The sequence below is a fragment of the Fringilla coelebs genome, assembly GCF_963513975.1.
Source record: "Fringilla coelebs genome assembly, chromosome: 10".
NCBI lineage: Eukaryota > Metazoa > Chordata > Aves > Passeriformes > Fringillidae > Fringilla > Fringilla coelebs.
This window is the reverse complement of record NC_140036.1, coordinates 3,805,118-3,827,035: the sequence shown is the minus strand read 5'-3', so window position 1 is coordinate 3,827,035 and position 21,918 is coordinate 3,805,118. Positions and strand designations below refer to the sequence as shown.

The 21,918-nt window shown below is 43.5% G+C and overlaps 1 protein-coding gene across 1 annotated transcript; it reads right to left on the bottom strand.

Annotated features, from left to right (window-relative positions):
- Positions 1-3,810: 3,810 nt before the first annotated feature.
- Positions 3,811-19,832, bottom strand: AMMECR1L (AMMECR1 like). The gene is made up of 7 exons (XM_084212253.1): positions 19,594-19,832; positions 17,130-17,574; positions 11,384-11,494; positions 10,788-10,902; positions 9,968-10,058; positions 8,901-8,997; positions 3,811-7,179 (listed from the first exon to the last, which is right to left on the bottom strand). Exons 2-7 carry the CDS (start codon positions 17,534-17,536, stop codon positions 7,068-7,070), a joined length of 933 nt encoding a protein of 310 aa, XP_084068379.1. The 5' UTR covers positions 17,537-17,574; positions 19,594-19,832; the 3' UTR covers positions 3,811-7,067.
- Between the last annotated feature and the right edge of the window lie 2,086 nt (positions 19,833-21,918).

Here is a 21,918-nt window from a genome sequence, read left to right as displayed (position 1 = left end):
CCTGCCCAGGAGCACCTGAGGACACCGAGACATCAGAAGCATCTTCATTCACAGCAGTGGATCAGGCAGCTACAACCAGCTCCATTTCACTCCCAGAATATCCTCCAGCTGGACAGCAAACCTCTAACCTTAGGAAAACCTTGACTGTGCCAGAATTTCTGTCTAGCTCACTGTGATTAATAGACCTTGGACTGTAAGAAGGGAGTATTGATATCATAAATAACACACTTCATAAGGAAGGTTAATTTTCAGACTATGCAAAAGCAATCTACAGACCCCTAAAAGTCATAGGTGGGCTGAAAATGAAGATAATTCTCCCAACACTGCCAGCAAATAACCTATGGAGCAGTGTTTTCCCATGGGAGTTCACATGTAAGTGCCTAACCCAAGACTCTTAAAGTAATCGTCTTATCAGCCCTTACTATGTCATCCTGTGTCCTAAAGAAAGACAAAAATAGACTGTTGAAGGATTTATGATGAAAACACTCCTGTTCTCATAAACTTGTATCTGAGCCTGGGTGAATGGTTTCCTGCATGCTGGGAAAAGGAATGAATGAAAAATAAATTAGAAGAATATGAAGAGATCAAATAATAGATTTTTAATATTTGTTATCTGGATAATGAGCATAGCAGAGAAACTGATTGGAAAGTAATTTGCTAAGTGATACAAGCAGAAAGACATTCAGGAAGATGAAATGGAAATATCTTGGGGAACATCTGGCAAATTTAACAATTTCAATTAGGCTGACGAGAAAACAAGGAAATCCATGCCAGATTGAGGAGAGAAGCATTTCAAATCAGTTGCAGTCCTGATGGTTTCTCAAATAACCCGTCAACTCAGAACATTGTGATTCTCAGAGCAGTAGGTAGCTCACAGAAGTTTAGTTTGTTAATTTCCCTTTTTGTTTTTTCCCCAAGGAGCCATTATACTAAAGTATACAAACCCAAGATTTTACAGGTACAGTTAAAGAGGCTATCATGAAAGATTAAGTTTATTATCACTGATGTGTTTGGTTAAGGTCTCAAGAGCAAAATAAAAATGTTCCAGAACGGAAGCTGCTTCCCCCTCCTTTTTTTTCTTTGTAAAAGAATTTTAAAAATAAACTTATAAACCCCGTAGTAAATATTGCTCAGCTGCTGCAACAACCCAAATGCAGCAGAGGACCTGACCTTTTGTTATTTTTAAAATGCACTGGCTTCTTCCTCAGTAATAACGACTGTTTTGGCATTTACCAACAAAATATGCATAGAAAAGTAAGGTCAGCTTGATTAAAATAGTCACTGAGTAAAGGAACTTTCAGGCAGCTTTACTGGTGACATCCTAAAATAAACCTATTGAAAAAAATGAATACTTGGTGAAATATAATTCATCATTAACAAAGTCTCCAGTCTCCATTCCATGTTCCAGGACAAAAAACTTTCTTTGATCCTTGCTGGAGACAGGGTATTGAGGAGCAGATTGTTAGACAGACCTCTCATGGTAATTCCTGTGTAGCCACAGTCTAAACACAGATCCTGGAACAACTCATTGCACCTACACAGACCTTACAAAACACTCAGCTAAATATCTCCCTGTAATCAAATGTGGAAATAACTAACAACAAGGATATCCTGTTACCAGCATAAACCTTTTTTGTAATATGCTTTCCTTCTAATTCATCAGCAGAAGCAATGTGATTTTTCTAGGAGTTTTTTAAGCTTTCTAACAATAATTATGTCTTTTCTGTGGAGTGCCAGTGTGATAGGAGTAGATCCTTGTCGAGATAACCACCCCCTGAGAGCCAGCATTGCACAGACAGGTGTGATTTTCATCTGTGCACTTAAGGTATAACTCTTCAGGTTTAGGTCTTCACACCATCTTACCTTTATTTTTGTTCCATTTAAAATTATATATCCAAAACCATAATGAACAAATGTGTATGAGCAAAGTAAAGTTATATTAATATCCAGTGATAAAGTCATAGTAAGACTCTGAATGCAGAACTACATGATCTGTTAAGTTTTTAAATACATATATGACATTATTAACTGGTTGTATAATACATAATTTATGCCAGAATTAGTCTAGGAGCAGTCTGGCTGACCACAGAAAAAATCTGGTTCAATAATCTGGATAGTGTTCAATTTGTACAATTATATACTCTAGAACATGGTAGCAATGCTCTTCTGTGCTTGCTGTGTTTTGAGAATGATCATCAAACATATTCACAGCCTGTGGCAAAACCATTTCAGGACCTTTCCTATCCTACTGCTCCATGTGCAATCAGTGTACATGTTAATTTATGGAGTTGTATAGGTAAGTATTCTAATTTTTATCTTGAAGATAAAAATGGCACTTCTCCATCACAGATAAAATAAATTTATTTTTTGTGTTAAAAAAAATGCTACTATTCTTCCTTTGAAGTACCCTCTAGAAGTTTCTGCTAATCTTTCTGTAATTTGGTTTGGTGCTAAATGACTAATTCATTTTATTTCTTATTTCAAACAGAAGTAACAACAGAAGAAACTGTTTCCAGGAGAATTATCCTGGTTTATATTTAGCCTGGATTGACCTATTTCAGTGTGCAGTCACATGCACACCCTTCTACCTGGCCTCATCTTCCCTGTGAGCTGCTGAGTGTTCCTGTGGTCACAGAATGCAGTGGGTATAGAAGAACCTCTGATGAGAGACAGCAGGCAAAGATTTTATGTCTGATTCAAAAGGAAACAAAAAAAAAAACCAACCAAGCAGGAAAAGCATATGACACTAAAATACACAAATTAAGCCACTGTATTCCTGCCAACAAAGCTGAGAGAACATACTTGGTAACTCCTTGGGGATAGTAGGGATATGGGTAACTTCAGAATTCACAAAGAAATTCAGCTGGAATTCACCTGGAAATCACATTATTCACAGCACCCAGCTCACATTGCCTAAGGGATTGACTTTCTAGCCCTCCTAGTACCAGCACCTGAAAATAGGTTTTTGCTTTGTAGTTGTTCTGTGATAAATGAGATTCTGAGGCATATTTAAATCAAAACTACCCTCCCCCTTGGTTTGGTTGGTGTTTTTGTAGGGTTTTATGACTGTTCATTGACATCCAGGGTTGCCCTTCCCAAGAGCCACAGGCAGAAAATGCAGCATCTCTAACTATACAGCTCCCATAGATAAGAAGTTAACAATCATCTGAAAATTATAGAAAAAACATGTAAGCCAGAGATCCAGTTCAAACTGTAGAAATGTAGAGTTAAAGTTCTACAATTCAGCTAATTCTGTCTCAAAACAAACATTAAAATAGTAAGAATCTAAAGTTGGGTCTTTTATTATTCTGAAATAAGGTTTTTAGATCACCTGAAGACTATAGCTCTTCAGGTGTAGACAATTTGTTCTCAGTTCATTTTAGAGGACAAAACCCCAAAAGAACAATTTTGAGTTTCAGAAAGATTTACAATACTCTGCATGTATGTACTTTATACATTTCACCATCATGACAACTGATAGAAAGTTATTGTCAAGCAAACATTATTTCAGGATACAAAGACACTGCTATTCCATTATTTTAAAAAGATGTTTAATATTTGGTTTTAATTTTCCTACTATTTTCCCTTGCTTTCTTATAGCGAGCCTGTTTGATTATTGCTGTGTTTCCAGACAGTTGTCACCCCACTCTGGGAACCTCCCTGGTTTTGAATCTGTGGTGCAATTTACAGGTTTGCTATTCATACCTGTAATATATTGCCTGTCTCTGTAGATGAGAACAATTTCATTTTATCCCCCATAAAGGCTGTGGGAACTCATATAAAGAGGACAGTACAAATAATCTTTATCCATTATGATTTATTCTCTACAATACTTCATTAGAGGATAGAGTTCAATTATTTACACTCAGAAATTATTATATAGGTAGGAGGCAACCAAGTGTAATATAAAGAATTGGTCTGACGTCTCTGCACTGTAGGTCAAAAGAGGTCTCCTGCTTTAAGGAAATAAATTAACCAAAAAAACCCCAACAAAACAACATGTAGTTTCTGAATACAAACAGAAAACAGCACTAATAGTCAGTGAAGACTGCAGAGGTTTGTTAATGTACTATGAAAACAAATTATTCTGTGCAAAGGTTAAAATGAACTCTTAGATTTCCTTACAGATTTTTTTTTGTTCTGATAAATTGTAGATATGTGATATTTTGACCATATAACATTCCCAAACCGAAATGGCTTCAGTTGAGATTGACTGTTGAACAACATGAAAAAAAAAAATTAAGAACCTCACAGTGGAAACATTTCAACACTGACAGACTCCAGTGATCAAAGACATTCTCCTGTAGTTACCGTAAAACAAAGACATTTCATCATTGCAGTGAGATTATTTATCAGTTGTGGTTGTCATGAGAATAAGCCCTTCTAGACCAAAAGGCACTTGCTTCTAAGGATGAGTGAATCCAGATCAAACCAGGTAACAGTTGCTTTGAGGAGTAGTTCTAACCAGCTGTCCCAGCCAAGCAAACACAGAGAAAATCTCACATCAATTGGCCACTGATTTTGGTTGTTTCCATCTTGAGGCAATTCAAACTGCAGTTTGTGCCCATTTCACCTCTTTCATCCTTATGCATAGCTGCCATGTAATGATCTAGAAACGGGATTATTTCCTGAGACCACCTGTCCTTGTCACACATTTCTCTGAGCTGACTTAGCTATTGACACAGTTTTCAACTGATTTTATAGCTGGACCCTTATGGGACTAAAGCTGAGAGGGCCTGTTCCTTAGGCAGCAGACCAGTGTTTCTGATCTGCCAGCTTCTCTTCTCACTGCAACAAGACAAGAACACAGTACATATTTAGAGGCATTTATGTTTTGTTTGTGTTTTTTTAACAGACTGAGTGGGGAAATAGAAGTGGGAGAGGACAAGACTTCCCCAGTCCCAAACCACCTGTCCCACTTCAGGCTTAAACCAACCAAGTTACTCAATCCTAAAATTCTGTTCTTTAAAAAAATGACAACTAACCCTCCCCACCCCACCCTTTAGTCATCCCCTAGTCAAAGAAACTGAAATCAGGAAAACACTATACACTGTTGAAGACACAGAACAGGGCAAACACCTGAAAAAGAAACAGTATAGTTGAAAAGCCTGGCACTGTATGCCTGCATGACCAGTCTCACCGAGCGTGCTCAGGGGTGAAGTTTTAGCACCATTTTTTTGCCTTTTTTTAAACCTTTTAGAAATTAAATTCTAACATAGAACACTTGAACAGTAATGAGTGTAGCCCTATGTATCATACTGTTTGACAGCTGAAAGGTGAGTGGTATGCCTGGAGCTGACCCCACCCTCCCCCATCACTACATGGCACCTGGGGGAGATACTACAAACTGGAGTGGTTTGTAACGAGACTCATTTATTCTCAGCAGCAGGAAGTCACGAAACAATCCTTTCATCTTCAATTCTTTCCAACAACATCACAAGGGAAATGTGGCAATTAGTAGGAATGACCCAATACAGAAGGAAAGCTGGGTCAATATTGCACCGTTATCCAGAGGAATCCCCCTCACATCTCTCCTCCAGCAGAACTTACACCAACAAGAAGCAAAATGGCACCAGTTGTGCCTTGCTTCCTTAGGACCAGGAGCAGCACCCTGCAGTTCTCAGCCTCCTACCAGCCCTGTTCCCTGCCACACCACAGCATAATTGCAGGCTTCAAACACCAGCCAATTAAAACACACGAGCTGGCTCAGAAGATGTGTGCACCCAAACAGCCATGACTCTGCTATGCACTCGTGTTCTCTTCCCCAATCATTACTGACCCTCCAGAAGCTTGGAAAACCAACCAACCAACCAACCCCACCCCAAATTGTATTCTGAAGTCCAGTTATCTCATTGGAAGAGTGCCATAATTTAGAATTTATGACATCTCTCAATGATGCTGCAGAATACAACTGATAACTTCCTTTCAGAAAAGAGTATTCCTCGTGATCATCAACCACCATGGGAGAAGAACTACAGAATGCACACGAGTTTCATGCCATTTGGGTAATACAGATTTCCCTACTCACTGCCTAGATGTGGCAATGACTAAGCTGAGTAAGATAGATCTGACCAGCACCATTCCACAGGCCTGGAATAAACTGGAACACCCACCGCCCCTAAGATCAGTAGTCATGCTGGCAACGTGGCTGTTCTATCAACAGGAAGGTCCCCAAGACTGTTAGCTTATATTAAAACAAATTTTAGTCACTGGTCACACTTGTACAGCTACAGTCAATGCTCTGCAAACCCCTCCCCAGCCCTAATCCTATCTCTTACAAATATTTGGAAACAAAATTTGGTCAAAACAAACACTGTCCAGGGACACTCGAGGATCCTTTCCTCTGCGTACACAGCAGGTGCCATGTCGCTCTCTTACAGGCAAAAACAGCATTGTATTTCATAGCAGGCTTCATCACCAAGAATCCAACCTACCAAGGATCTGAGCCTTAAAGCCTTCAAGGGTTTATTTAAATAATGGATTAATTTTTCACATGTTTTCTGTCCATGAGGATGGGGTGCTATCCAGGTGTTCAACCCTCCCCAATATCATGATGTCCGCCTGTGATGCGTGGGGACTGCAATCAGCTCTCAGTACACAACAGATACCAGAGGTTAAAAAAAAAATTAAAAATAACCTAAAAAATGTTTTGTTGGACTCCGTTGCCCAGGCTGCCAGGGGAATGCTCCTACTTGATCTGGGGGGCTTCCATAATAAACAACTCAAGTTTCCAGAGTGACAGTAACACCCAGGAACAGATCAGTCCGAAGCAGCACTTTCACTCCTAAAGGTCTTCTGCACCTCACGACAGTTCGTAGGCATGGAGCCCCAATCCAACTGAACCCCCGCTGGGAGGGAAGGCTGAGATAAGGCTTGGGCCCCTGAAGTCCTGTCACGCTCTCACCCTCCCCCCAGGTCACTGGGAAGGCAGACTTGGCAACGGAAGCTAGCATCATAAAATGGTGCAGTAATAGAAGTAACTGGACCAGGAAGAGGAGGCGTCTGCCCCGATGATGTCATAGCCGTTGGCAGCAACTGGGGAGTGGGACTGGTCATGCAGCCGTGTGTCAGGAGTAATGATTGTAGAGGGGGGGGGCATGAAGGGTGCCATTCTGGAAACAATGCTGGCGGGAGGCCATGTACTCTGCATAACTGATTGTCACCTTCTCACTGCGGTACCTGCGGGAACAGGCAGAAACACAACATCAGGCTGTGTGGAGTACGGTATCCGTGTTCCCCCCGACGAAGGAAGGAACGATGAATCTGACTCCATGCTCTCAGAAGGCTCATTTATTACTTTATGTTAAAGAATACTATACTAAACTATACTAAAGAATACAGAAAGGATACTTACAGAATGCTAAAAAGATAATAATGAAAACTCCTGACTCTTTCCAGAGTCTCGACAGAGCTATTGAACTAATATTTGGCTCATCTGTCTACAGAAGGTTTGTATTCAAATAATATTCCCACTGCTGGATATCAATCCCACTATAGATTAGTTTGTTAATTCAAATAATTAGGCAGGCAACATAAAAGACAGTTATTGTCAGCCTACAAATACAAGAAACCAGTTAAAATGCCTAAAAGCTTGGCACTGATTGGCCAATGAGTCAAAATAACTCCCAGCAGAATCCAATGGAACAATCACCTGTGGGTAAACAATCTCCAAACACATTCCAAAGGAGCAAAACAGAGGAGAAGCAAATGAGGTAAGAATTGTTTTCCTTTTCTCTGAGGCTTCTCAGCTTCCCAGGAAAAAATCCTGGGTGAAGGGATTATTTCAGAGAATGTGAATGCAGGGACTCGACATAAAACATTCATCCCAGATTCCCCTCCAGCTCACAGCCAGTGATGACCAAGAGGAACCCACTGGTATGAATAACCTACGTGAGCCTGAATTAGCTCCAGGGTCCTGAAAGATGAGTCCTAATCAAGGTGATGATAATTAAAGGGATGCCTGAAGTAGCACACATGAAATAAATGATCAGTTTGTATTCTTTTTTATCCACAAACTGCATGAAAAGTTTGCTGGAAGAAATTACAGTGATTAAATAATCAGTATTTCAGTATCTTTTACTTTTGTGGTTATCTCCACACTTGAAAAGGTAGTGAAAGAAATGGAGAGGTAAGTAAAAAGAGGCTTATTATAGCACATAAATTACTTAGTCCATGTTGTACAATCAGAATTCACAAAATGTGAAGTTCCTTTGGAGAGACTGGAGCTCTTCTAAAGCACACTAAATAACAGCCAGCTACAAAGTGGTTGTGAGTTGCACTAAGACCACATTACATGAGATTTTAATGAAAACGTTCATCCTGTCACCTACTGTTAAAGAAAACCCTGCACACTCACCTCATTTCTCTAGAGGTAAAGAATGACCTGATAATTTAGTGTTTCTATAGAAAACCAGAAAGTCCCAATTTTTACTAACATAAAGGGGGCAGAAACCAATAGGACAGCTGGGTGTATAGAAAAGCAAGCAAATTCTGAAAACCAGCCAGATTTGAGTGTGGTTTGGTTTGAAGACAGGTGTCACCTACTAATAGCTACAGCATTCACAGATGAGCACACGGAGAAAAGGAAGTTCATTGAAAAGATGCCAAAAAAAAATCAACCTTTTCAACTCTCAAAGGTTCTGCTCCTGATCTTTCACATATATAGTAATATTAAAACCAGTGACACTTAGAAAAATGCCAACTTTGATCCTGCATGGACCAAACATATTGTGCTTTGTTCCATGTGCATCATATGCCTAACACATGGCATTTGTGATTTGGTCTTTCACACTACATCTCCTGTGAAAGAGGCATAAAGACTTCCATCAAGCACAAATATTTTAAATGACCCAGAAAACACTATAAAGTAAAATTAAAAGACAACAAATACATCTGCTTACCTGGTAAGTTTAATTGTTTTCCTAAAATCATTGGTAATGGGAGCCTTAAAGCCACCTTTCCTGAGTAAGGAGTCTATGGTCTGGATCTGATCCCAGTCTATTGAAAAATAGAAGCAAGGCAAATTTTTCAATATAAAAAAATATTTCAAAACCACAAGAGAAGCATTAAAAGGACTCTAGAAAAACAAACAACTAAACAGGCAACTCTGAGCTTTAGAAATCCTAGTGTTGAACTGGACATACATGGCCAGGTGCATGCACACTATCTGCACATGCCTACCCCTTTAAACTCATACTGGAGCTGGTCTATGATAGAGCAATTCCATTTTCCATTCCAGGTCTTCCTCTTATAAAGGTCTGTGCCTTGCTACTGTTGCAAGGACCCTGAATTTTTTCATCACTGCCAAGTAGATCCCTTGAAAAGAAGATAATACTAATCTCTTTGTATAGACAAATTGGGATAGATGCTCTAGTGATAGCAAAGTACACTGCTATGTGAGGGATCAGTTAAAATTCCTACCTTAGTCTTTTGCCCCAGAGCCAGGAGGATGCGACCACTCCACTCTGCTAGGTGGAGGAAAGGAGGAGGCAATATTTTGAGCAGTTACCATGGTGACCACTACTCTATTTGAGTGGGAAGTGTGCTCCAGAGGGGCTGTGTTTCTAGCCCTCCTCTGGAGGATGCTACTTTAGCAAGAATGAGGAAGAAAGTGACTCTCCTGTTGGTGCTGTGCAGCGTGCAGTTATCCTAGCTGGTGGGAGAAACATAGACGAGGAAAGATGCAATGCTGAATGAAGCTGGAAGATCCATACTTTGAGATTCTCTATTTCTTCAGCCCTAAAACATTCTGGCACTTAAACACAGCTGTGCAAAGGTATGGGATGAGAGACAGGCCAGATGAAAACCCAGCAGCAACTGTATCAGGTGTCAGTTGTCCAGATTAAGCCTGGTGGTTCCATGGCACCATTGTGAGGACAGCATTGTATTCCAAGCCCCAAATTGATGGATTATTACCCAATTCTGTGACACAATGTGTTGACATGTTTGGCTGCCATCTCAAACCCACCTTGTTCCTTAGCAACCTCAGGTAAATACGTGGCTGTGCGTTTGACACCTTTCTCATTGATGAACTCTATTCTGATCCCATGGATTCCAACCTATAGATGGAAATGAACAGCCAGATAAGAGGTGTTTGCTAGCACTGAGCCCACGACTGAGTTGTCATTCCCACAACGCCGTGCATCTTTCTCTCTCTCTGCACAGTTTGGCTTTTGCCTTGGTAAGGTCATTCTCTTCCCCACTCTCTGCTCTTGCCTGGCAGGTCTCACACAAAGCTCTCAGCCATCCTTCCCAGACAAGCCTCACCAGTGGCCCTGCCACTTCTCCTGAGCTAAGCCTTGTCAGTTTTCCATCTCTTGTGTCACACAAGAGAGATAAAATCTCTGCATGCAAGAATGATGCCTAAAATTACCTGACTATGAAGTCCATATATATATTCTTCTTGAATGAAATATACTTCAATGTACAAGGTCCTAAAAACTATTCATACCTTTGGTCTTAACTACTTTTTATTTCCAGTTCCTATCCACACCATCAAAATACTTCCCAGGTTTTTATACAAGTATTTACATCCATTTCCTATTGGGCCAAGTCCATGAACCACTTTCTGTTTCTTTTATTCCCATTCAGATCCCCTCCAACCAAAAGCATATTGCTGGGCCATCCTCTTCCTTCCTTCCTTCTAGTTTTCCAGCCTCATTTCTTCTATTCCCAGTCTCTCCTATCCCCATACACCCCAGTAATGAAGGAGATACATCACCATGTACTAACCCGAACCCGAATGGAACGAGAGAGTGATGCAGAGTTCCAAATGCACCTGTTCTCACCTCCCAGTCCAGGTAGTCACTGGCATCCTCAAAGTTAGTGAGGAGGGAGACAGAGCAGAAGAGTTTGGGCAGCTCCTCGCGGGTCAGGGGGGGAAATCGGCTGTCCTTAAGTGCACTGAAGGGAAGAGAAGATACGTCACCCAATGCAAGCACCAAAATAAAGTGTCAGATGCTCAATTATTCCCCTTTTGATTATGCCTGCATGAAACATGCTTCTCTGCTACCGCAGAGAAAGTGATTTGCATCTCTCCCTAATCTAATGAACTGTAATACCAGTGGCAAGCCTCCTGATGCTGTCCAATGCCTACTGCAGGCTGAGAGAAATTACGTGCTACAGATGTCAAAACTGTTAGCATGCAAGACAGCTTTGACAGTAGCCTTAAAATGCCAACTGCAACTTGCCTTTTGCAAAGATGTTCCACTACATTCTGATACATCACCTCACTGTAACTCTCCTACACTCAGGTGTAGCTCATTATGAAGCATATTGCATTGAACTATGTTGATCCAACATCCTAACCTTGAATCCTTAGAGATCTTCAGTGAACGAACTGATTTCATATTTATTTCATGTTTCTTTCATTTTTGACAGTTACCTGGTTAATGTGTATTCCCTGAGTCCTGAGTGAAGATTCATGGCTGAAAAGGTCCCGATGCAGCCACGAAGCCGCTTGTCTCGCCCCGTCTTCCACGTCACAAAGAGTGGACTGAAAAGGCAAAAAAAGAAAAAAACCCTCCAGCCTCTACAGATACTTGGTTGCTCAGGGGAGACAACCAAGGTATGAAAGAGCCCCATGCCTTTGCTTCCTGTCCCTGCACTAAACCCCAGCAGACAGGTTTGCTCACCTGCTATCTAGCAAGAACAAAACTTTATGCGCACACCCCCCACATGCGAGCCCTAGCACTTCCCTCCACCTTGTCAGCACACTCCATCCTCCCAGCAGGACTCTGGAAATCCTCCACAGATGTAGCAGACACTGAGATAGCTACGGCCCGGTGGAGGATGTAAGCCTGAGATAAGGAAATGCTGAGTCAGAACAGCTAAGCCTGGAGTCCTCACTTAGGTCCTCTGGCCTAGCTTATCTCTGTGACCCTATAGGCTAGTTTTCCCTAGCCCTTACAATTGGTCAGTTTTCAATCCCCCCTAACCCTATATAAGCAGCCACCCTGGCCCATTCCTGGTAGAAGAGCTGCCGTCGGAACCCTTCGCAAACTCCCTGCAAATAAACCACCGTGGAATCTCCCAGGCTGCCTTCTCCTCTCTCTCCGTCTGCTCTGTGGAAGCCACTGAGGCCAGCACCTTAGCAAGCAAAGAGCTGAAATTATAAAAGAGCTGAAAATCACTGAGAGCTGATAATCACTGAGCTTGCTGAGGTGCCAGGCTAAGACAGCTCTTAGGGCTCGGACACTCGGCCTGCGGAAGGCTGAGCTGCCCGGCCCGAGACTGCTGGCCTGAGGAACCCTGGTCCTCACAGATCTCACTGTCGGGCTAGAAACAGCCCAGTGGCATTACACACACAGACACCTTCCTGGCCACACTCTGTGCTGTCTTCTAATGACTGAAATGTTATTTAATGCCACTGATTACCTGGCAGCATTGGCCTCACTTTGTAGCATCCACTAGTTTCCAGCATAGGTCATATACAAATTAATATAGATGATGCAAGTTAGTTCTTTATACTACCACTTCTATAAATCAGACTTGCAATAAAAGCTGTTATTTCCATGAGGATCGGACTTTGGGGTCCATCCCTAAGGCTCAATCAGTTTATGTCCACATCTTTTGCTTACCTTACATTTGATTTGTATTTACACACATTTTCTCCTGTTGAACACATATCTAAAACACTACTGTTCCTACTCAAACATCACCTGGCTTTCCACTTTCCTGTCTATCATCATGAATTTACAGGCACAACAATAGGTTTCAAACTCAGCAGGCTCATTTCAAACTGTTACACTACACTCCTGATTTGGCCTTAAAGAATAACAATTTCAGAATAAGAGTTCCACGAAGAGATAAACAGGTAAAGATGACTGTGAACATTAAATACATAAAAATTAACTTCTACAGGAGTGAGTGAAATTGCAAAGAGCTGCAGAGAAAAGCACTAAAAGGACAGTGGTGGTTGCAGCTCTACAAGAATGTCTGAACATCTGCAAAATTCTGTAAGGCAACTGATAACGCTGACCTAATTATAAAAACAGGATGAGTGATTCTGTGCCTTGTTCAGAGTACTGAATGCAAGACATCAGTCTGTGGATTTCTACTGAACTTTAAATAATATGATAGCATATGATTTTCTGAGATAAAAAAAACATTGATAGGAGATTTGAACCATCAAGACTGATTTGACAACATAGCTCAGACACTTACTTTCCTCAAACTCTTGTCAGCAATGCAGCTCTGCAGCAAACCTTACAAAAATACTAAGATGTTTTGTTCAGACAACAAATCCAGCATGGAGTGTGGATGATTTCTCAAACAGAGCAACAGAACTTCTGAAGTCTCAGTAGTGAGAACATCATTTACACTGTAGTAATAAATCAATGCCCAGTGAGGTTCCTCAGAGCAACAATGAAATTAAATCCATCCCAGCATAAATTCATCATTGAGGATCTAGTTACCAGCTGTGACCAACAGCAAAAGTACTGCCCAAAAGAGCAATTAGCCCTTGAGTGATAACTGTGAAGGACTTTGCCCACAGAGGAAGTGGAAACATCCTTCCACACCCAACAATAACCTCCTGGCTGGCTTGACCAAGACAGGGGATTTGCTGTTCTGCTTTTCCAGTAACACTTCAAAGCTCTTACAGGATATATTTTTTCTACATTTTCACTTATCATATGTTGAAAGAGCAAATAGAAAAAGAGTGTAAGAAAATACATATGAAAACTTTAAAAAAAGACACTAAACTTACACAGGAGATCTCTGAGAACACTACTGTCACAAGTTCAGTGGAAATTTACCTTAATCTAATAAAAACTTTGAAAGTACTGCTCAGTCCATGTTACACTCACCCCAAAGAGAAAAGGCAAGGGAGAACATAAAAACCATCACTCACAGAATACAAATCTAAGTAAATTCCCCTTCAGTTCAAATTGCAGGTTCATATTTTCAATTTATCTCTTTCCCTTTCCAAAGGGAAAAAAATCCCACAACCCATCTTTCCACTGAGCTGCAGCACAGCTTTATGCATCTATAATAGAAGAGATATTATCAGAAGGGAGAGGATAATTGCATTCAGAAGGCTGTATATTTTAAAATGCCTTAAAGCACATTTAAAACCATTTTTCATTGTGGTCAGAACAAGTGAGGCATTAAAAAAAAAAGATATGATTCTGTACACATAGATAAAATTTCACTATTTTCACTGCAGAGAAGATGATGTTTCTGTCTCTGAAGAATAAATGCACTCAGCAAATTGCAGGTGCAGCTGACAATAAGGCCATTGTTCCAGAGCCCCTCCTTGAAAAGTGTTATTTCCCAGATGTACTGAGAAAAGTCACAACAATCTTTTGTCCATGTTCACCCAAGAGCATTTACTGGTACTTTGCAGCCATATCCTCAGCAGATTATGTCAACTGTTCCTTCCCCAGCCACAACATCCCACTTTATATATGTTTGATGAGGGTTTTTAGGCTGAGAGGAACTAAAACTAACAGCAACTGAAAATTAGCTTCATCAATTGCAACTACAAAGGGAATTTTAAAGCAGAAAAATACAGTTTGTTTAAATCAGGCTTTAGCTTGTATTAGGGAAAAACCTGTTACAGAACAGATCTTAGGATGCAAGTATCCTATTATTTGTCTTGTATGGCAACTAGAAACTTCCATAGTATAGTTCTAGCACCAGTTTGTAGTACTTACTATTAAAAAATCAGACTGAAGTACAAAAGTGGAAAAAGTAATCAATCAACTACTTTCATAGGTTCCAAATTGTAATTCCTTGCAGTAACATGAATAGTAAAGGGGATATTTCCTTCCTTTGCCAAATTAATTCAGACATAACTACAAGGCTTGCAATGCCACCATCTCTCCATTGACCTGTGACCATCACTGCTAACACTGGAGTAAGGGAACTTTACTTCACAGGTACCAGCTCCACAATTCCCATCAGGAGTGCTGTCCATGTGCATATCCCCTCAGGATGGTGACTGAAATTCATGTGGTTTTCAATCCATAATCCTGTAACTTGCATGTTATTACACTGTTTATGCCAAATCCTGATCTTCACACCTGATTTTAGCTTTACTTTAATATTCAGCACCAGTTTAATAACCAGTCTAAGAACAGGCTGTGCCTCTTTATATTCAATTAACAGTCTCTTCTCTGTCTGTCCAGAGAGACTCCTGGTATAAACCTTTGTTTTGTCCACAGATCTCTTACACTGACATTAATTATGTCACAAAAGGCCACAAATAATTTCTGTATTTTCACTTTGCTTACTCTTGTATTTGGTAACATTGGGCTTGAAATTCATTACAAGACTGTCTCAAGTGGGGCAGTTCTTCCTTGTGTGCTGCTCTCTAAGAGAGCAAAGTTTTCCATGGGGTACATCCATTTCCTGGGAGCAACAGAATAAATGCTGTAACACAAGAAAATCCAGGTAAGCATTTGCTGACAGGGGAAGATAAGGGAAGGGCTGGTTATGCTTTGTTGGTGAGCTGATCTAAAAGACTTTAATCATGAGCACTGAAATAACCACTGAACAATTTTTAACTTTTCAAATCTGGGCATAAAAATACAACCAGCTGCTATTCCCCAAAGCATCCTTTTTGATACTAGTCAACAGAAAAAGCAACAAAATCCAGCCAGAAATCTCCTCTGACACCAAAAGAATGCAGCTCTATAAAACCATCTCTCTTACCGGCTTAAGAGAGCAACAGCAAATAACCCTTTGCACTCTGAGGGACAGAACAACAAGCACACTGACACCAAATGTTCTAAAAGGAGCCCACTCAGTATAGGTATGAATACCAGAAATGTTTCAGCCTGGGGAGTCCCTGGAACTATTTGATATGCCAGCCCAGAGCATTTCTGTGTCATTTGTATTTACAGTATTAAACAGCTTACTCTGCGGCAGCATTCAGAACATGTATCCATAATCCAGCTGGAATAATAACTGCAAGGAAGCACAACCTACATCCACCCTGACAGCAGAAAGGTGGGCAGACACTGAGTACACAGAAAGAAGTCCTTGACCTGTTTAAGCCATTGTTCTTTACATCAATTTAAAATTCATTAGCTTAAATTAAGGATGTCAGCAACTTTTTATTTTATCTATTGTTCTGGAGGAGGCCCCGGAGGAGTGTCAGAAGGTCCATCTGTCACTGATCTTTCCCATATAATTCTTTTAACAAACATTTTAACAACATTAACATTTCCACACCTACGCAGTCAACCTTCAGACAAACATTAGCTAAATCTCACCAAAGTGAAACAGGTTCATAAATCCTTCTCCTCACTTCTGCTCATAGACATCTCCTTTCCTCCTAACCTTGGTACCGTCCTTGAAAGTTAACTCTCTTGCCAGTGCTGGCTTCATGGTTGGACTCAAAGGTTTTTCCAACCTAAATGTTTCTAGGATTTCTCCCCACATTGCCCAGCTAGCACAATCTCTCTAACACACCTTCTATAACTGGTAATTTTTAGATTCCCCTCCCTGCTAAACCCATTCACTTGGACAACTGGAAACTTCTTTGAGTGTCCTCGTCCAATCCTCACCAGCCCAGCATTTGTTCCAGGATGAGCTGGAAACTTGTTCCAACTTTAACTTTTTACTTTATTCCCTTTCCATTTGCTTTACAGAAGGAAGTCTCTATCCCTCTCCAAGTCCGTGTCTGACATTACAAGCTGGAGCTTCTTCAAATTAATGACATTAATTTGGTTTTCTAGTACAATTTTGCAGGTGGCACTACTCAGGTAATTTTTACAGAGGAATCTACTTACAAAGAAGGGGACAAACTTTACCAGAACATTACCATGAAGAGGGTTTGCACTCCTCCACAAAGAACACAGTGCCTCACACCAGACTGTGAGCTGAAGAAGCACCACACCTCTTCACACTTGGCCTAGCTCTTTCTGTAGAGCTAGGCACTTTCTCTCTCAAAGGACACTCTTTAAAGCTCACTCACTTCCACCATTAACAGGACTTTAATCTTTTGTGCAATTACAGTGCATCCTTTTGCTCCCAGCAGACAAAGCAAGGAGCAGAATGCCCCCCTTTCTCCCTGCACACCCCTCTTCCCACTCCCCAGAGGAAACCCTTCACCCTTCCCCAGCCACACACAGCTCTGGAAGCTGTTTCCCAGCTTTGCTCCCACACAGGGCTGTACTCACTAGGGGTCATTGGTAAATCGAGGAAGCCGTGGCTGAGGGAACCCGTAGAGATGACAGTAGAGTACATCAAAGCAGTAGCAGCACATCTCTGCTGTCACCACCAGGTTCTTGGTGCTGTTGGCAGTTCCATTGGGCCGAGTAAGTGGGCTCAGAGCTCCTGAAGTGGGATTCATTCGAGTAATTGGGGAATTTCCTGGGCCCAAAGTCAAGTCAGATACGTTCTCCCTTCCATTATTCCCATCTGTATGCTGGTGGTTCTGAAGAGGACCTGAACTGGAGCTTGGTGCAGTTGTGGTCTGATTCCCATGACTGTGCGTTCCACTCCCAGACAATTTGGGCTTCTTCACCCCACAACAGCCAGCTGCCAGCTTGGGCTCAAGTGGAGGAACACAGCGTCTTTTTCCCATCCTGCTTCAAAACTCGCTGCCTGGAGCACTGCAGAACCCTGGCATGGAGGGGTGGGGAGGGGGGAAAAGCATTACACAAAGAGTTACAGGTGGAAAACCAACAGCTGCTTCCTCGCTTCTGCTACAAACAGAGGAAGAAAACCCTCCAAAGCATGTGACCAAGCACAGCACTAAAGGCAGCTCAGCAGAATGGCTGTTTTCACACACAGATTGGGAGAGGATGGACACAACCTGCATGCAATCACACTTTCCAAGCTATTGAATACTTTAATAGGTGGCTCATCACAAAAAAAAACTGTCACCAGACTTCCCATACAAAGAACAAAACTGTGGGAAAACAGAAGGAAAGAAGACTTGGGACTACAGATACACCCTATCCACTGCTTTTCCTGCTCACCCATTCCTCCTCTGTCAATGCCTGCACCAGGCAAAAAAGTGCATTTCCCTTCCCTGCTCCTGAGAGAGAGTGACTGCAGCCCAAAATGACACCTTTGGGGCTGGACTCCCAGGGCTGTTGCCCTTGATTTAGCACTGGCACCATCAAAGAGGAGCTAAAAGCACTGAAACCACCATTTTCTAAACTACAGACTATTTTCCAGACCACAGACTGGAATCTGCATTTACTTTCTGGGACTGGGTGAACAAATAGAGCTCCCAAACAAACATGCAGGGGGTACAGGCAAGACGTGCATGACAGGAAGAGCTGAAGCCAACACAGTCTGAACAGAGGAAAGTGATAATAGCAGGAAGCATGGTACAAAAAACCCAACAACCCAGAGCAGTGTTTTGCCTGCAAAGATGAGAATATCAGCTCATGCAGCACAAGAAGGGGCGGAACAAACACAGGGAGGAAAGGCTGTGCAGACAGAGATGAACAAACATGATAGGCAAGGATTACAGGTCAGTGGCAGGAGCTTAAACGCCAACATCACCGTGAGATCTGAACATAGAGGGGAGAGAAAATCAGACTGTCAAATGGGGCTCAAAGCACGGGCACGTGAGACACAGGGAACACCACGGGGGAACTGAAGTCACACTCAGCTCTCAGAAGCAGCAGGGAACTACTGTGACCACCAGAGCAGCCCTCCAACCCTGCCAAGCTGAGAGCACACGACGCTGGGGGGTGAGGGATGACACGCACTGAAATTCAGGTTGTGACAACTCCCTCCCTCCTCTGCACGTGCAAAGACAGTAAACTTTGTTCGTGAAGTTTCATCGGTCACAGCAGGAGTCACAGGACTCTGAACTGAACCAGAACTGCTGTGAAGGGTGTTGAGAGGTGCACCTCGCATGCCCGCAGTGCTTGCTTTGCTTAGGAATCCTCACCTCAAGGTTTTAGAAAGACCATAAGGAACAATTTACATGACCTAAGGAAAATGATAATTTTTTCTTTGAGCTCTACTTTTGCAATAATAATAAAATTTAAAAACAAAACAAAACCAAAAAGTAAGGAAACCAGGCAAAAGAAAAGCATAACTTTGACAAAGCGACCGTGTAAATTCTTCACTGCCTATTAAAAGTAACCCGCTCTGGCTCTTTGAGGGTGCTGAGCCTTATGAGCCTTCCCCGGTTACCACTGACGGCTTAGCCGCATTGGGGAAGATAAATCATTATTTATTTATCTGGAAGCACAACACTTGATTCAAGATCGGAGACGTGGCAGGGGCAGGGGGGAGCTTCCCTCTCTTCTCCCCTCCTCTGCAGCAGGGGCCTAACAAAGGCGGCCGCTCGGCTCCGGCCCCGCTTCCCGGGAGCGCCCCGCGGGCGGGCGGCCGGGGGGCACACCGGGGCACCGCGGCGGCGGGACGAGCCCCGGGCTGCCGCACACAAACTTTGAGCGGTGTTCGGGGGGGTCCCGCAGCGCCGCCGGGCCCAGCCCGGGAACACCCCGGGGACCCCCCGTGCCCCCGGCCCGACCCCCCCGAGCGGCCCCGGGGCCGCCAGGGGGCGCCGCGGAGCGGGACCCCCCTGCGGCCTCCCCCAGCCCGGGGCGGGCGGGCGCACGGCGGGGCCCCCTCCACCCGCGCCTCCCTCACAGCCCCGGGGGGGTCACCCACCTCCTGCACCCGTCCCGGCTTCTCCTCCGCCTCAGCCCCGCCGCCGCCGCTGCTGCCCCGCTGCCTTCTGCCGCCTCATGGGGCCATGGGCCTGGGCGAGGCTCCCCGGAGAAGCGGGCCCGGCGGGCGGGGGAGCGGGCAGGGCCCGCCGCGGCCGGGGCTTCCCGGGGCGGCCGGAGGACCGGAGCGAGGCCGCGGGCAGGTCCGCCGCTATCCCGGCAGCCTCCTCCTCCTCCTCCTCCTCCCGGCCGTGAGGTAATGAGGGACGGACACTCATAGTCCGCCAGCCTCCCGGCGGCGCCAACACAGCCAAGGGCCCAGGGCGGGCGCTCTGCCCCACGCAGAAACCATAGAGACGCGCGCTTCCGCGCCCTCCCCGTCACGTGAGCAGCGCACGTGCGGGGACAAGCAGTTCCGGGGCGGGGACGTCACTCGGCAGCAGCGCCGCTCTGCCATTGGCCAGCGAGGGCGATGACGGCATGAGGGGGAGGGGCGCGAGGCGGGGAGCGTCCATTGCGCGGCTGGAATCGGGGGGGCCGCGGGGGTCTCTCCCCCCCGTCGGTGCCCGGAGCGTTGGTGCGGCCCGGCGCGCTGAGGGCGGGCGCCGTGAGGGCAGAGCGGGGCTGGGGCTGCCCGAGCGCCGAGGGAGCCGCGGCCTCTGGGGCGGCTTTAATTACAGCCCCGTGTAACGGATTTAGGAGAGGAGCCGAGATAGCACAACGGCACCGACGCAGAAATCACTCTTTTAGTGTTTCCAGCCGCCATCGGGGCACCCAGATCCTTCCCCTTCCGCCCTTCTTCACAGCACCATAAAAACCAAAGTAGAGAAGTAGTTACTTCATCAAGGGTTTAGGGACAGTTTGTAGAAATAGAGGCTCTGCATTCCACCGCGAGAGAATTTTCTGGCACCGGATGGTTTGGTTGTTGTGGCTGTATGAGGTACATGAGGGATGGGATAGAGAAAACCACAGCGCTCATTGCTGATGCCCTTCTGACAACACCGGTGAAACTCCTGGGCGTGATGAAGAGCAAACTTTGCATAGCCCAGAGTGCCCACACTGCACATCCAGCCCCAAGAGACAAACTGGCTGAACCCTTTCAAGACTGCAAAATGGAATTTATGCCATTGCTGATTGAAGCTTAAGCAATAAAGAAGAGGCATAAAAACACTAGCTGGAAAAATCTGGTTGAATGTCAGTGGATCTTACTGTCTCCTATAGAATAGAATCACAGAATGGTTTGGTAGGAAAGGACCTTCAAGCTTGTTTTGTTCCAGCCCCTGCTGTGGGCTGGGACACCTTCTACAGTTTGCTCCTGGCCCTCAACATTACATAATCTACACGGTTTGCACAGCACAAGAGCAGCACTGTAACTATTGCCATTCTGATGTTATGGAGCAGCATCATCCTCTTAAGTCTAGATGGCAGGCCTAAATAGCAACTTAGGAAAACTAAGGTTACAAAAAAATCGGGTGAGAATACCCAGAAGAACACATCAAGAGGGAGTTCCTAACTTCTGCAGTGTTTAAGAATCCTTCCCTCCCTTCTTTCCCCCACATACCTCACTCTGCTGGGAATGCTTGGATTGCACCTCAAACCCCTTTGCCAAGATATGAAACAGTTCCCAGCCCTACAAAAGTCCACTTCACAATCACCACAGAGCTTCTTGTGGAGTCCTTAGGAACCTGGGAGTGTCAGCACTGTGTTTTATTGCCTTGGCAACATCAAACAAATACTTCACTAGTTATGCATGCCTTTCTGTTCCTGCAGCACAAGAAATGTGAGGTGATAGCAGCAGTTTAATTCCCACCTTTTCTGGTCTTACCTCTGCTTTTAATTTCAACACACACAACTACTGTAACTTTCCTAATACTGAAGTTACAGTATCATTATATTAGAATTGTATCTTACAGTGGAAGGGGTTTCATTTGAATGAGCAAAATCAAGGTAACATGAAAGACCACCATCCAAAGCTGAAATAAACTTGGTTTGCATGTGTTAAAAACACAAAAACAGTGTGAATATGGACATTCTACTTACTTCTCTAATTATAAAAATCAGGAAATAAGAAATACTATATTTTTAATCTAAGTTCTGAAAGAACTCAGTTCTGAATAAAGGCAAGATAACAGCACTATAACTGGTAACTGGAGGAGCAAAAGAATATATTCTTAACAGAGTTAGTTCATGACACTGAAGTTTCCTGCTGAGACTAAAAATGAACTGATTTAGCAATTTCTCTAAAATATGAAGGTTAAATGCACAAGTGCATGGGGGATAATCCATATTTCATCTCTAGGACCCGAACTGGGAACTGCATTACTCA

What these genes read in the sequence shown, in the direction of transcription:
- AMMECR1L (XM_084212253.1), bottom strand. Translation starts at nt 17,536, where the DNA reads ATGGGAAAAAGACGCTGTGTTCCTCCACTTGAGCCCAAGCTGGCAGCT. An exon ending in GTGACTACCTGGACTGGGAG is followed by an intron (nt 10,059 to 10,787) that starts GTGAGAACAGGT and finishes TTCCATCTATAG; the next exon opens with GTTGGAATCCATGGGATCAG. An exon ending in TGAGGTTGCTAAGGAACAAG is followed by an intron (nt 8,998 to 9,967) that starts GTGGGTTTGAGA and finishes ATTTTTCAATAG; the next exon opens with ACTGGGATCAGATCCAGACC.